The 14,542-nt window shown below is 37.1% G+C and overlaps 1 protein-coding gene across 2 annotated transcripts in view; it reads right to left on the bottom strand.

Moving 5' to 3' along the window:
• EDAR (ectodysplasin A receptor) overlaps nucleotides 1-14,542 on the bottom strand; it is a 103,891-nt gene that overhangs the window by 34,857 nt on the left and 54,492 nt on the right. For both annotated transcript variants that reach the window (XM_075265130.1, XM_075265129.1), the window contains exons 2-5: nucleotides 9,611-9,684; nucleotides 9,014-9,136; nucleotides 7,510-7,691; nucleotides 6,443-6,528 (exon numbers count right to left, since the gene is read on the bottom strand). In XM_075265130.1, coding sequence (XP_075121231.1) covers nucleotides 6,443-6,528; nucleotides 7,510-7,691; nucleotides 9,014-9,136; nucleotides 9,611-9,661 — 442 coding nt within the window. In that variant the 5' untranslated portion in view covers nucleotides 9,662-9,684. The remainder of the gene's footprint in view (nucleotides 1-6,442; nucleotides 6,529-7,509; nucleotides 7,692-9,013; nucleotides 9,137-9,610; nucleotides 9,685-14,542) is intronic.

Raw genomic sequence — 14,542 nt, forward strand, 5'->3', positions numbered from 1 at the left:
GCTCCATAGAGGTTGAAAAAAATAGAACTGTAATTTCTACATCTATACTTCACCCTTAAACATTTTTGGTTGACCTCATTTTTTTTAATAGGTTTCTTATGAAGTCTTAAAGATGGCGTCTGACACTTTCTGGTGAGATATGTCTGTGCTGTATTTTTTACATCAAGGTCCCTTTTCTAATTAATTACTGGGAATCGCAGACCTTTTGTTTTAGGCATCTCTATGCAGGTTCTGACTGTGTGCGGTTTTACACTAGATGCCAAGCAAAGCACCTGCATGAGGAGGTAAACACACAGCTGCTACCTCCTAAAATTCTTTTGTGAATGGCCCTGTGTTCCTCAGATGTGAATAACAAAAAAAACTAAGGCTTTAAGGGATGCAGAAAAGTAGTTAAGATGTGTGGCTACATTCTTCCCAGAACAATGTGTGCCTTGAAGTTGGGAGGAGGGCTCACGCCTCAATAAATTCCACACTGTATGTGCATGCTAATTACATTTTCCAGGAATATTATGTGGGAGCAGAACTGTTTTGTAGAAAAGGTGAACACATTCTAAATGGGAAATGTTCCTTTCTGCCCACAAACCTAAACAAATATACAACATTGATATGCACTTCCCTGCACACCCCTTTTATCAGATACTTTTTTATTCAGTATGCTGATATGCAAATATTCTATGGTGTCATTTTCATATCTATAATTATTTGAAAACATGTGACTCTCTATTCCTATAATCTATGGGACCTTTAACATCATTTCAGTCAGTGCTGACAGTTAAGATTATGGTCATGTCTGTGTTGGAGTCTCCATTTGGAAATTCCGTCATAGTGTGCATCAAAAATCGCACAACAAAAAAGTCCTACAAATCTGACTCTTTCATTTATCAGTTTCAGTTTAAAAGAACGGACTCCCAACAGATCCCTTTATAGTTAATGGGGTTTGTTGTGCTCTGTATTTGACTGCTGTTGTAGTGGTCCTCCTGTCTGTAGTGGTACTCCTATCCATTGTTCTGATTCTCCAACAGACCAAAAAAACAGATGGGTAGATGCTATTGTGAACCTAGCATTAATAGAAATTAGGAAGTGCAATGAGATGACAGTACTGGGGAATTGTTCATCAGTTGGACAATAGCTGGAGAACCAAAGGTTTAAGACACTAATATAGCTATGACTTTACACCTTGAAGAATACTTAGAATACAATGGACCTTTCCATTATGCTACTTGGTTTGTCACATAATATGTATGGAAACATGGTCCAAGAAAGACTACATTTTAGTGAACCTAAAGCCATCATTGCAATTTATCCCCTACTGACAGGATTGGGGTAAACTTGCAGATTATAAGAGTCCAACCATTGGCCCAAGGGCACCCTTGCTACATTAATTTGAATGGATACACCAGAGATAGCTGAATAATGGAACTATGCTATCTCTGGTGGCCCCATTAAAGGCAAATGCATAGGGAAGTGGTTATCCAACCATCGCTTTATTGTGCAGCAAAACACCTTTATTCTTGTGATCAGTGGGGACCCCAATGGTTGAGCTGCCACTGATCTGAAAGTTATCTTCTTTTCTGTGGATAGGGGATAATTTGCTAAAATGGAAAAACTCCTTCAGTATGAAACCACACAGAAATGGTGCCACTTTCTTAATCCTGTTGGATTTTTATATGCCTTATCCTCTATGAGATAAGAATCGACTAAATGTGAATTTCCCCCTCTCCCTACTACAATAGATATTCTCTCATGGATGAGCAGAATGTCTGTAGGGAAACATAGTCAACTGAAAACTGTCTTATGGACATTGCATTAGGGCAGTGGACATAATATGGACTGTGCTAGGGCATATTTGGCTAATGATTTATCATATGCGAACCCTAAAGCTTGTCATAAATGTTAGATTAGCAATTGGTAGGCTGACCAAACCTACTGACTTCAGTGGTATCAATGTCATCCGCTGACTAATGTCTATTGAGGTGTCCAGACATTTCTTGATGGCAGATGTTGGGGTAAAGAAGGATTGGGATGTAGAGTTTCAATGTGCTCAATTCTTAATTCCTCAACTGCCAAGGGTGGTTGTCAGAGCCTTGTTCCTCTCTCCTCATTAAAAAGTCTTGTCAAGAGTTCAAGAATAATTTAGAGGCAAAAACTCTAAATGATTGAAATGTAACTTATGTGGTATGTCTAAACCCTTTTCAACTTGAAGTGTTGCCAACTTCTGATTAAGGGAGGAATATGCAAATCTGTCTCCCAAGATGTAAATAGGGAGACAGTGCCTCTGTTATGCTGCCCTCTTACAGTGGGGCGACTATGGCTGTATAAGTCTCCACACACTTAATAGGTGGTCTCTCCTTAAGGAGTGACATTATCCCCAACTTCTGATTATGAAGCTGTAATTAAGTATAGGATACATCTACAATTTAAGAGTAGACGGAAATTAGAAATATCCACAGCCTATGTAAGAATGTAGAAAAAAGGGCCATAAAATCATTGTAACCAACTTTGAATTACTGAGTTGTTGCGTCCAGTGTTGATGTTGTAACTCATGTAAATAAATGATGCTGAGCAGACATGGCTGGTATAGAAGAGTTACAGTGTTTTTACCTGAAAGTCTAGCATGGCAATATTGCACGGATAAATGTTCTTTATTGGTTTTGTACAAGATGGATATTTCTGCTTGTGCTCTTTATGGATGACGCCTGCTATAATGATATACTAATTACCTATCGAGTCTTTTTAAGAAACTACGCTGTGATTTATCATGACATGATGCACATTTATTCATTGCTTACATGGATATACTGAGAGGATAAAACATGCTGAGATGATTAGCTGTTATGGGTTAGTATGGTTATTGTGCTGGCATAGTACAAGATGTGACGGGCAGTTTATGAGTTATGGAATGTAAGACAAGGACAAACAACATTGATGATCTGATTTTCAGTCGCTCTCAAGACACTTGAGACGTTTGTGTGCTCTTTTTTTCTTCTTGGAACCTGAGAAGAAAACAAAACACATGCAGTGAGGAAGTGTGGGGTCTGTTATGGAGTGGGTTATCTCAGGAGGTGACACATGTACCTGGGATACTTTCATGTGCTTTGCTGTATTTTCAGAGTAAGATCAATCAGACAGGTGGAAAGTAAATGGGGAAGAACTGGTGAAAGTTATGACTCAAAAGGTAAGTCATAGTTGAGCTACAACACTTAAGACATTCCAAGCATGCAAGACCACGGACAAAGTCAAAACCAGATGTTGCTTGACGCTTGCTATCATGTCATTACTAATTTATGGATCTTTTTGTTCCACTGATACCTTTGAATAAACATCCTAAGTTCAAAGCTGACTAAAAAAGCCTGTAGTCATTGTGTCCAACCTAACAAGAGTACCATATCATATGGCTATCCTGCTTATGATGTATCATATTCCTTTACTCTGTTTGGTGTTCTAGATTTGCTATAGTTTTGCTTTTAATTGGTTCTTAATTGTTTCCACTTTCAGCCAGTACATATTACATTCATGGGTATGGAGTATCTAGTCTGCTTTAGAAGAAAAGAAGTACTATACATCTGCCCAAGATTAACTTGGAAGAAACCTCTGGACTTCCAATTGAATGTGCTGTCGTGTCAGAGGTATGAAGAATTCTAAATTACAGACAGGCTATAAACATTTAGTTAACTAATAAAAAGAGAATAGACTTAAAATAAATAATGTGACCTTAGGTCAAACTGCAGATATTTAACGGCTTTGTTAGTGCAATAAGCTGAAAAGTGAAGGATGCCCAGAAAACATGCTAGATGGTGACCAACCACACCCATGCTGTGTCAGGACAGGATATTGTACTGAAATAACAGTATGATCTCAGACTATTAAATTTATCCTACAAACTATAAAGAAAAATTATTTAATATGACCAAGGATTAACCTAGTTGTCCAGTGCCAAGCGAATAAATGAAACACATTACACATATACACTGATGCATCACAATCTAATGACATCCAGATTGAAATGAACTTTGTCCTTCCATCTGATGATGGACAATATTACATTCTATCATTGGCATGATACGTGCTGGAATTAAAACATGGAAAAATATAATGGCTGAACTCTTGATATGTCTGCATCTCATACAATTGGTTGCATGCTTACCAAAAGAACAATTTTGAGGTTCATATATTTAAAAAGTATAGAACTAAACATTGAGGAATAGCATACATCATGTTCTTTTCTTCCATCCACTGCCTACTCTACATATATATTTCTATACTCTTCATACATGTTGTCTACTATTCATACATGTCCTCTCCAAGCAGTATAGTTCTTTATGACTTATATGTTGTAGAATGTCCAGGATTTATAGGGTTCCAAATGCATTCTACCTAAAATAATTTCCTATCATGTCTACAAGCCCCTGCAATAAAATGTTACTAGATAAAAGTCACACATCTATCGTTCTACTCCACCATCACCAAAGTAACTTGGTTTCAATTGAAAATTGCTAATGAAAAAAACAATTTGATTGTTATATTACAATATAATAACCACAGGGAAAGTATATGCTATGTACTTGTTTTTATGCACTTTTTAGAATGAACTCAGCTGCACCTATATCACTTTGTACGATAGGTCTACATCACAGCTGGTAGTGAACATTTGGTGCAGTGGTTAAGATGCGGTACATGAATGAACTTTAGAATACCTACTTTTTCGAGAATGTCATACCACTGTCATGTCGTAATTTCCCATACAAATATGCTATAATATTTTTCCTCACAGTTGTGTTCATCAAACAAAACATATATGATATCAGGACAGAATTTGCTAACAGTACAGAGACCTGTTTTCAAGGAAGTGTAAGGCTTCTGTTTGAGAGTTAAGATCTACAACTTGGTAAGAGTTCGTTGGGAAGAGAACTACAAGAGCATAGAAGTAAAACTGGCCATTCTTTTATCACACTGCTCGCACTCGGCATTATTGCTTACAGGCTATATCATCTTTGAGAGTTAACATGCTTTGAATTGCTCTTGCTTTACACATCCCATAGAAGTTAGTTACATTGTATACACATACACTAACACAAACACATCACATGCATTTTGATCAAAACATCTATGTGATTATCCAACAGTCTAATATGTATGGTAACAGTAAGGCTACCTGATTCCTGCTAATAGAAAAAGAAGGATTGGGCATGTTAGATTCTAATGCATTGTTCTGTATAAGATTAGCTGCTGCCTGACATTCTATATACCATTGTGTAGCAAAGCAAGGTATCCATTTCATATTGTTGTATCACATTTATACCTGTAAAATCATGCATGTAACATACCTTATGATATCAACTATAAAATCCTAAGTGTATAATATATATATATATATATATATATATATATATATGTTAAAATAATCATAGAAATTCTGAAGTTTGCAAATAAATAATTGGAATAATAATAAAAAAGTATACAATATGTGTTACAGATTACCTACCTTCTTGTCAAAGTCTTTTCTCAAATATACTGCAAAATAATCTTTACTATCTTACCTGGAGCAATCCAGTATTTCCCATTTGGACTGGGTATTTGCTCATATGAACAGTAACGTTATATATGTGTAATACATGTGATCAGCCAGTGGATATTTGATCAATTACCTAATTATCATGCTTGGGTGAAATTACATGGTCTATCTTGCGGCACATCTTCTAAGCACCTATATATTTTAAAGAAGTATTCTGGTATTTACAATTCATCCTCTATCTACAAGGTAGGAGCTTACTGACTGACTGGTAGGTGTCAGACTACTGGAACCCCAACAATCATGAGAATGGGTTCCTGTGTACCCCATATGAATAGAGGCAGTTCACACATGCATGCTGTTGCTCAGTTCATTGCTTTCTCCGACAGTCTTCCAAAGGGAAATAAAGAGACACCACACAAGTATGACCTGCAGCTCCATTCATGGGACTTAAGTTCTCTGATAGTGGGGCGTCTATTGGTTGAACCTCCACTAGTCAGACAGTTATCCTTTATCTTATTAATAGTGGATAAGTTGTAATGATCAGAATGTCCCTTTAATGAGAATAAGCTATGAAGAGAAGAGTCTTTAAGAACATATACATACAACTACAGGTGACACCATCAAACAATGCATCTTTTTAGGCTCTAACTGCATGGAAATTATTATAAATGTTCAGTGCTCATGATACATATCCCCAATGACAATTGATGATTCATTCTTAAAGTTGACCATATTACTGTTAGGATTTGACCCAGATATCAATATTCCTATATGTTTATATTTCCCTTTATTCAAAACCTTCAGAAGAAAACCTCTAAAAACCCCAAATATCTTAAAAGATTCCCCATCACAAAGTATACTTTTATTCCATGATCTCTGATTCATGGTGGTTTTTAGAAATAGTATGAAAATAATGTTAGGTTTACTTACATTCCTTGACACTTGGAGGTGCTAGGGAGCAAGAGTGACAAACCAATCCATAAATGCTTTTAGGACGGTTCTCTAACATGTAGAATCTGGTTTAAGAATCAAAGTGTTAACATTTAGCACGTGTGATAGTGAAGATTAAATACATATGACATATATGGGATATATGACTTCCAGTGCATACTTAAAGATGCTTTCCAGTGATTAATATATACTAGGGCTCAGAATGGGCATGCTAACATAAAAAATTGTGCCTCTCACCAGTCCTTGGCCACTCCAGTGTAGTCCAGTTCCCCACAGCCACTCATTGGCTACAATAGACACTTACAGCATCTCCAAACATTTCCTGTGTGAGTTGGACAGGCACCAAGAAGTGGAAAGCTGCGAAATCCCTTGTAGCTTCAGAAGAAAAGTGGTCGGGGATCAATTGGGAGATAAGGACCATTTTTGTATGTTAGCTCATTTCAGACCCTAATATTAGTATTAATTGCTGGAAAACACATAAAATGTTTCAATGCATTAAAGGGGTTATGGGACTCAATGAGACTGAATGGGACTGAGCTGTAGAACCAGACTTATCCACTTGCACGGATGTGTCACCTGCATGTGTAAGAAATAATGTGACATTGTCCCTATATTGTGCTCATCAGTGAATTTCCTAGAAGTCACACCAACCAGTTACACAATCCATGTAGGAAAATCCTGTCTATGCATATTAAATGCAAAATACATATATACCACAATGATTGCATTTTTTATATTTTATAGAACTTTTATACATTGTATTGATTTGTTGATTACAATATCTAATTTCAATATAAACATTGCACTGTTCTAAAATATACTTGAGATTAGAAAAAAAATGGTCTGTTTTTCTTGCAAGAAATAACATCTCGCTAGTTAATAGGTTGTGTCTTGTAAAGCAGCTCAGCCCCATTTATATTATTTGGGGGGAAAAAAGCAAATCTTTTCTCCTCATTTCAAGCAACCATTGGAAATAATATTCCATAAATGTATTCTTCATGACAGTGCTGTAATGTTTTCTTTATGTTTATTACACACAATCTTACCCTGGCAGGCAAGATCCACATTCTGCATCATTCTTAGAGTCCCCTGGAGTTAAAACTGTGGCGCGGAAAAATCCCTCACAATCCTTGTGTCGCCTGCATATTTGGTAGCCTCCTTTAGAGTACTTGCCAGGTGGACAGGAAATACAACCATAGTCTTCATCTTTAGTTCCATATCCACAAGACTAAAATAACAATGGATAAGTATATGCTAGGAAAACAACAGTAAAGCAATACAGGTCAAATTACTGTTTCAAAGAAGCCTTATGTGAAAGCAGCCTATAAGCTGATACAGTAGATTACTATCGCGTTATACTGGTGTGTACTACTCCCTCAGCCCTGCCATTTTTGACTCATAAGTTAGAGGCCAGTTTAGGCCTGTAGTCTATGAGAGAGTGGGGTCAATGGCATGAGGAACTGGAGTGGGGTAAGTTTTGGTATCAGCTACATCATTCACCAGGCCGGTACTGGTTTGGTTATCCCTAGGGATATTATGTTTTTTCTTAGTATGTTATTTTTTAATTAGCATAGGGAAAACTCAGAGATGTTATACTGTGTGCAGTGATATTATATTGTATGGCAGCAGGAGATGGACCAGCCCAAGCCGGATTAAGGTCAAAGTACAGCGCTCACCCAGAGTGTTCAGAAAACCTTCTTTATTAAATGGCAGGAAGTAGACAAGTAGACATTATATTGTATGAGGTCACTTAGGGACTTTATACTGTGTGGAGAACCACTATGGGACATTATGCTGTGTGCAGGGATCACTATGGAACTGTGTATGTGTGGGTGTGGGAGAGGCACTGTAGGACATTATACTGTAGGAGCCACTATGGAATATTATATTGTGTGGAGCACTACTATGAGACACTATGCTGTGTGCAGGGACCACTATGGGACGGGGGGGTGTATGTGTGGGTAAGGGGGAGGCACTGTAGGACATTATACTGTAGGAGCCACTATGGAATATCATATTGTGTGGAGCACCACTATGAGACACTATGCTGTGTGGAGGAGCCACTTTGGGACATTACACTATGTGGGAGCTACTATGGGACATTATACTGTATGGGGGCAAATATGAGACATTATACTGTGTGGAGGGTTCACTATGCAACATTATACTGTAAGGGGGGCACTATGGGACATTATTCTGTGTGGGAATGCTAAGGAGATTACTACAAAATTTGGGACACAGTATTTGCAATAGTAGCAGGATTGAATACAGAATATGAATGTTTCAAAAACAACTAAGTGAGAACAAAAACAATAACTATAACAACTATACTGTATCCACTATATGTGTCTTTGTGTGGCTGCTCAGTATGTATGGAAGTGTATGTTTGTGTGGTGAGCAAGCCCTTTATTGCTTTTCTTAGAATGTTGTAGTTTTATGTTGAATAGCTTTCATGAGAAATTGAAATTCTTAATGAAACTGGAGATCAATTAAAGATGGGCACATGTGTATAACACAGAGAGGCATTGTTCTGACTGACCAGTTACTTACATTATATGGCTCTTCCCCAGGTTCACACTCTGGACAGCTATGGCACAACCCTGTAGTCTGATTATAATATTCATTTTCACCACAGTTTGAGTACTCAGCTAGAACTGAATACACCAAGGACACCTGCAGTAAGAGGAAACAATAAGGTTGTACATGAATATAGGTGTAAATATGTTGTAGATTTTACTGAATACATTTCTGTGGTCTTAGATATAGTTATTTCACTTCTTATATTAAGCTTTTTGAAAAAAGGTAAATCTCTTTAATCCAGAGAATATAAATGACACGATTGTACAGATTTGTGTATTCTATAGTTCTTATACCGATGAACCAAAAGTTTTTCACCAGCCTTGGATATCTGTATAAGATGTTCATGTACAACGATAACAAAAGCCTATAGCCAGTGATATGTTAGGGATTTCTGTTAGCTGCTTTCTGATTTACTTGTTGTTCACGGGTGGTCTGTAGGTTGTTGTCTTGGATGATCCAAGCATGTGTGTTTATGAGAGATCCGGAAGAAATAATTGTTGGTTGAGCTACATTTGTCCAGTAAATTTCATCTAATCTAATTATTTTCTAAGAACATTTCATACATACCATTAAAAATGGGAATATTTGGGTTAATCTTCTATCACCTTGTTTGCTCATATTACAGCTGAGACGTGTGGCACCTTTAAGAAAAAAGAAATGGACTATTTAAGAAAAGACTGATTGAAGATAGTATCACTTTAAAATTGGCATTTAAGTTCATCAGACATTTGAAAGCATTTTCCATGCAAAAAACCATACCACAAGGCAATAGAATTGTCTCGCTAATACCAACCAAATCTTTAACTACCCTTGGAATATGACTAATGACTACATACATCTGCTTGGCTACTATCCCTAGACCTGTTCCAAGTCTTGTTAAAGAGTCTGACAGTGACTTAAAGCATAACTAAATTTTTGAACAACTTTTGATTACCTGGCTGTACTTGTGGAACTAATACATTTTGCAGTATACTTTAGTAAAGTTTTTGACTCATTTCTGAGAAATCCTGCACTTATTTATTCTTTCCCTTGTTTCTCTATTCATAACTGTTCAAAGCTTTCACCAGAGGTATGGAGATATACTCTAGACCAGGGGTAGGGAACCTTTGGCTCTCCAGCTGCTGTGAAACTACAACTCCCAGCATGCTCCATTCACTTCCATGGGAGTTCCCAGAACAGCAGAGCCAGTATGCATGCTGGGAGTTGTAGTTTTGCAACAGCTGGAGAGCCGTACGTTCCCTACCCCTGCTCTAGCCTCTTGAGTAATGCAGGGAAGCAAACATTTACAGTTTTACAGTTACATTTCAGGCATTATAAAACCTAGAACAGTGTTTCTAGTGCCATATGGAAGATGAGATTCTTAGCACAACATGTCAGAATTAGCACATTTATATAAAGGTGCAGCTTCTCCCAATACTGGGTATGTTTGCAAATGGTGATATTGCTGGAGATTTCACAGCTAGAACTGCTGTCTTGGTGTCATATAAAAGTTTAGAATCTCATATTTAATATCATACTAAAGGTTTTATAATGCTCAAAATATAACTGTATGACTTGACCCCCCAACCTCAGCTTCTCGGCATTACATAGGCACTCCAATGAGAAGCGGTGTACAGATCTCAGCTCTCAAAAGAGAAACAAAAGAAATAATAAAGAAGAACAGGGTCTTACAGAAAGGAGCCTATAAAGTATACAGAATATATAAATAACACAAATGTTGCCAGAAAATGTAAAGTTCTTTGGAAGTTTAGTTATGCTTTAAATAAACCTACCTTGAGAAGGTGGGCCTTGCGTGGTAGTTCTTTTCCCCTGTAAGTAAGCTATTTTAATACTTTTTTTCCCCATTGCTAATAAGTTTCCATATCATCTACTTGAGGCGACTTCCACAAAGTATTTAATAACATACACACAATATGTTTAGAATATTGCTATTACCATCACTGTATTATGTAATGTGCACCTTACTTTTACTCATGTATGTATGTTGGATGAAAATGAAATCATGATTGCTGGATGATCTCACAGTCTACGTGATGGTGGTTGTAATGCATCTAATACTGGAGGTAAATTCAAATATTTACATATTACATTATCCTTCCGAGATGCCTTTCATGTGGAAACGACTTGCACTCTGAATATAGTTTGACTTCAACTGACACTTTACTAGAATTATTGGAGATTAGCTCTTAATACATATACTTTATCTTTTATCTCGCTTTGAGCTATAAAACTAGTTTTGACAGGTAGCGAAGGTAACATTAAGCCGTTCCGTAAGCCAACTTGTTGAAAAGAAATTACTCTTGGATTAAAAAAGGGCAAGAGGAGCCAATTCTAAACTTCCTATATTTTTTTTTCTTTTTAGTCTCCCCTTTTTAATAATGTAAATTGTGCACTTATTTGACAGAAGTCGTGAAGAGGGTTCAGTCAGCCTAATGTCTATACCCACCTAACTAAGAATGTATTGAGATAGTGCCAAGGGGTGTAATTAACAGATATTTGTTTAACCCATGCACTACACAAAGACAAAAGAGAATGAATCTGTGCTACAGTGTTGTGTAAGACTTCTAACTGCCTATCTTTTATGATCAGCCCTCAGCAAGTCCTAACAGTGCTAAAGCATAACATGTATTTGTTGTGCATGGGTATATATAGCATTTACAGCATGATACCATTACCTATGGAATATACAAGCCAATTACATTAGTAACCTGCAGTCTTACACAGAAATATTCCGCTGCGATATTTGACTTAATACAATAAATACTGACCATGCTTAGATAGCTGTTGGCTGAATGTTGGGTGATGTGTGGGATAAAATGTCGGTTAATTCTATGCAAATCTGCACCACGTAAATCTAAACTGATAGCACACTTTCTGGATTAAGACTAAAGGACCAAGGCAGGAAGTTGTGGTGAAAAAAGAACATCCCCAGGGCACAAGGTTAATTCCAGGTGCGTATCAGTAATACTGTACTTAAGGGGTAAATGCTACCCACGCGTCTAGCCACAAAAACTCCTGCTCACTGTGCCTGTAGGCATTCTATTTTCTGATAAGGCCATCACATAAAAGTTCATTGTAATGAATACACTTCATACTAATACTATACCTGCATGATGTCTATGTATGTTTTCTGGCTATAAAATTAGTTACACAATTTGGTTCCATACAGTTTGCTAGCTAGTCCTTACACATAACATTTATGCTGACACAAATGCTTTACTAGTATCCAACTTGTCATTTCTACCCTGCAATGCTGCCCATCATCTCCTTACTAGTTGCTGCAATGGTTGGTTTGTACCATCGATAAAATGGTGTTACTTGAATACAAGCATGGATGTGGTGGAGCAGGATAGGGAAGTCCTGAGCATATACTGCTAACAAGACACGACCCTGATCAATGTCTTACAGGTCACTGTAATTGATTAGAGGTCAATATTCATTGAGTTCACTACTAAGAAGTCACATTGCTCATTGAGCATAAGGGTAAAGATGCGCATACACCTTAGATGGCTGTTGGCCAAACACTTGTTTGGTTAACAGCTATTACTCCTAACTCCATCATACACATGCACAATTCAATTCGACTGGGCTTGCAAATGTTTTCAATGGAAAAAGGGGAGAAAGCCACTGCCAGGCATCTCTGACGGATCTCCTGCCAGAAAAAAAAGAATCCAAGGTTAACACTGAACTTGCGCAATCCTTCTTGGAAGGCCCCCATAGCCGTTCAGTTGTCAATAATCCAATGTGAATTAGAGCCTTTTATGCTTTTCTGTGCAGCTAATAGAGTTGCACCCAAATAGAGCAGACACTTCCCTCCACGTCTCTGTAATTGGAGTGTCTGTGGTGGAGAAACGTGGTCTTGAATAATCCTTAAAATACTTGCACTTAATGTTATCATAGTTGCCAACTATCCTGAATTTACTGGGACAGTTTTCAGCAACAACCCAACTACTTCTGGCAGTCACAATAAAAAAGGGGACAAGTGGTGACCTGACCCGGTAAAAATTACTATTTTATTAATTGCAAAGTTTGTCACTATAGGTTATGTAAATGGAATTGGGACCCCCTTGGTAATTCTGAGTGGCTTTAAGCATCAATGCAGAAAAACAAGGTCTCGTTGTCTATCAATAATCAGTACCTTTCTCACACAAGGGGTATACCTACCATTGCATCTCTGCCCCATTCTCATTAATGGAGCTGGGTTACAATACTAAATACAACGTACAGAGTAGCACTGTTTTGGGGGAAAAAGCATATCTTTTAATAAAACCATTTTAGACTAAGGCCCCACATTGCGGAAACTCTGATTTTTGTGTTGCAGATTTTGTTGCGTTTTTTTTTAGCCAAAGTCAAGAATGGCTACAAAAAGAATGGAAAATACAGTATATAGGAAGTTCTTATACTTCTCCATTCTGCTCAATCCTCTCTTGGTTTTGGCAAAAAAATCGCAACAAAATCTGCAACAAAAAAGCTGCGTTTCAGCAACGTGGTGCCTCAGCCTTAAATATGTCACATCACCAGTGGATTTTTTTTTTTTACATGTTTTATTCCAGTGACTAGTCTCTATAACGTCCACCCATCTGTTCATATTTTATAGGTTACAAACAGCAATATTATAGATGGCTCTCCTTGACCTAAAGGAGGTTCCCACATTTTCATGAACCATATACAAGAATTATAGGAGCACCATTATGTGCTATGTTTGTAACATAAGAATAAAATAATGACTTGCAGATTAACACTTTGCTACCTGTGAAAATGAAGGACATTGCTATATTTAGTACCTTTCTTATTAGATTGAATTAATTGTTGATTAATTAAAAGGCAGAATGAATGCACAGTACATGCCAGCTATAAGTTCACTTGACAGTATAGTAATTCTTTGCCCCGCTGGGTGTGTACAAAAGAAACACTGTTCTGTGCCTAAGTGCATCCTCCTTTGTGCCTTGGGTTAACTTTCTCAGAACGTTCAATACAAATGTCAAGAATAATAGGAGATCAGAGAATGCACACTACAGGTAAATTGACTTGGCAGAGGAGTGTCAATGGGAATATTTATGCAGATTCCTTTGAAGAATACTGGCTTTTACCTGAGGTAATGCTATAATAGATAAGACCTGAAAACACTTGGGTAGTGCAGTGTACTTGTTTTTAGCAATAAGTAGGAAAAACCCCATCCATAGTAAAGGTAACATACAATAAGCATGTGAATTAGAACAAATTCACGTATGTTATATGACGTTCTTTGGAGATCATAGCTTTATGAGAATTACTTCTTTTACAATAGTAAAGTGTCAAGGAATTTCATAATCCCCTTTGTTCCCTGTAGAAGAATTTCTGAGAAGAGCTACTTTCTGTAATAGTAATTTTTATCCCCATAATGTATTGCAGGCACAGAATACCATACAGGTTGTCAGCTTATTAGAACAGTCTGTATCTGCAGTACAATAAGTAGCATATTAACTTGTAGTAATATTAACCTGCAATGTTTCTATATGG

This window comes from Leptodactylus fuscus, chromosome 2 (assembly GCF_031893055.1).
Source record: "Leptodactylus fuscus isolate aLepFus1 chromosome 2, aLepFus1.hap2, whole genome shotgun sequence".
Classification (NCBI taxonomy): Eukaryota; Metazoa; Chordata; class Amphibia; order Anura; family Leptodactylidae; genus Leptodactylus; species Leptodactylus fuscus.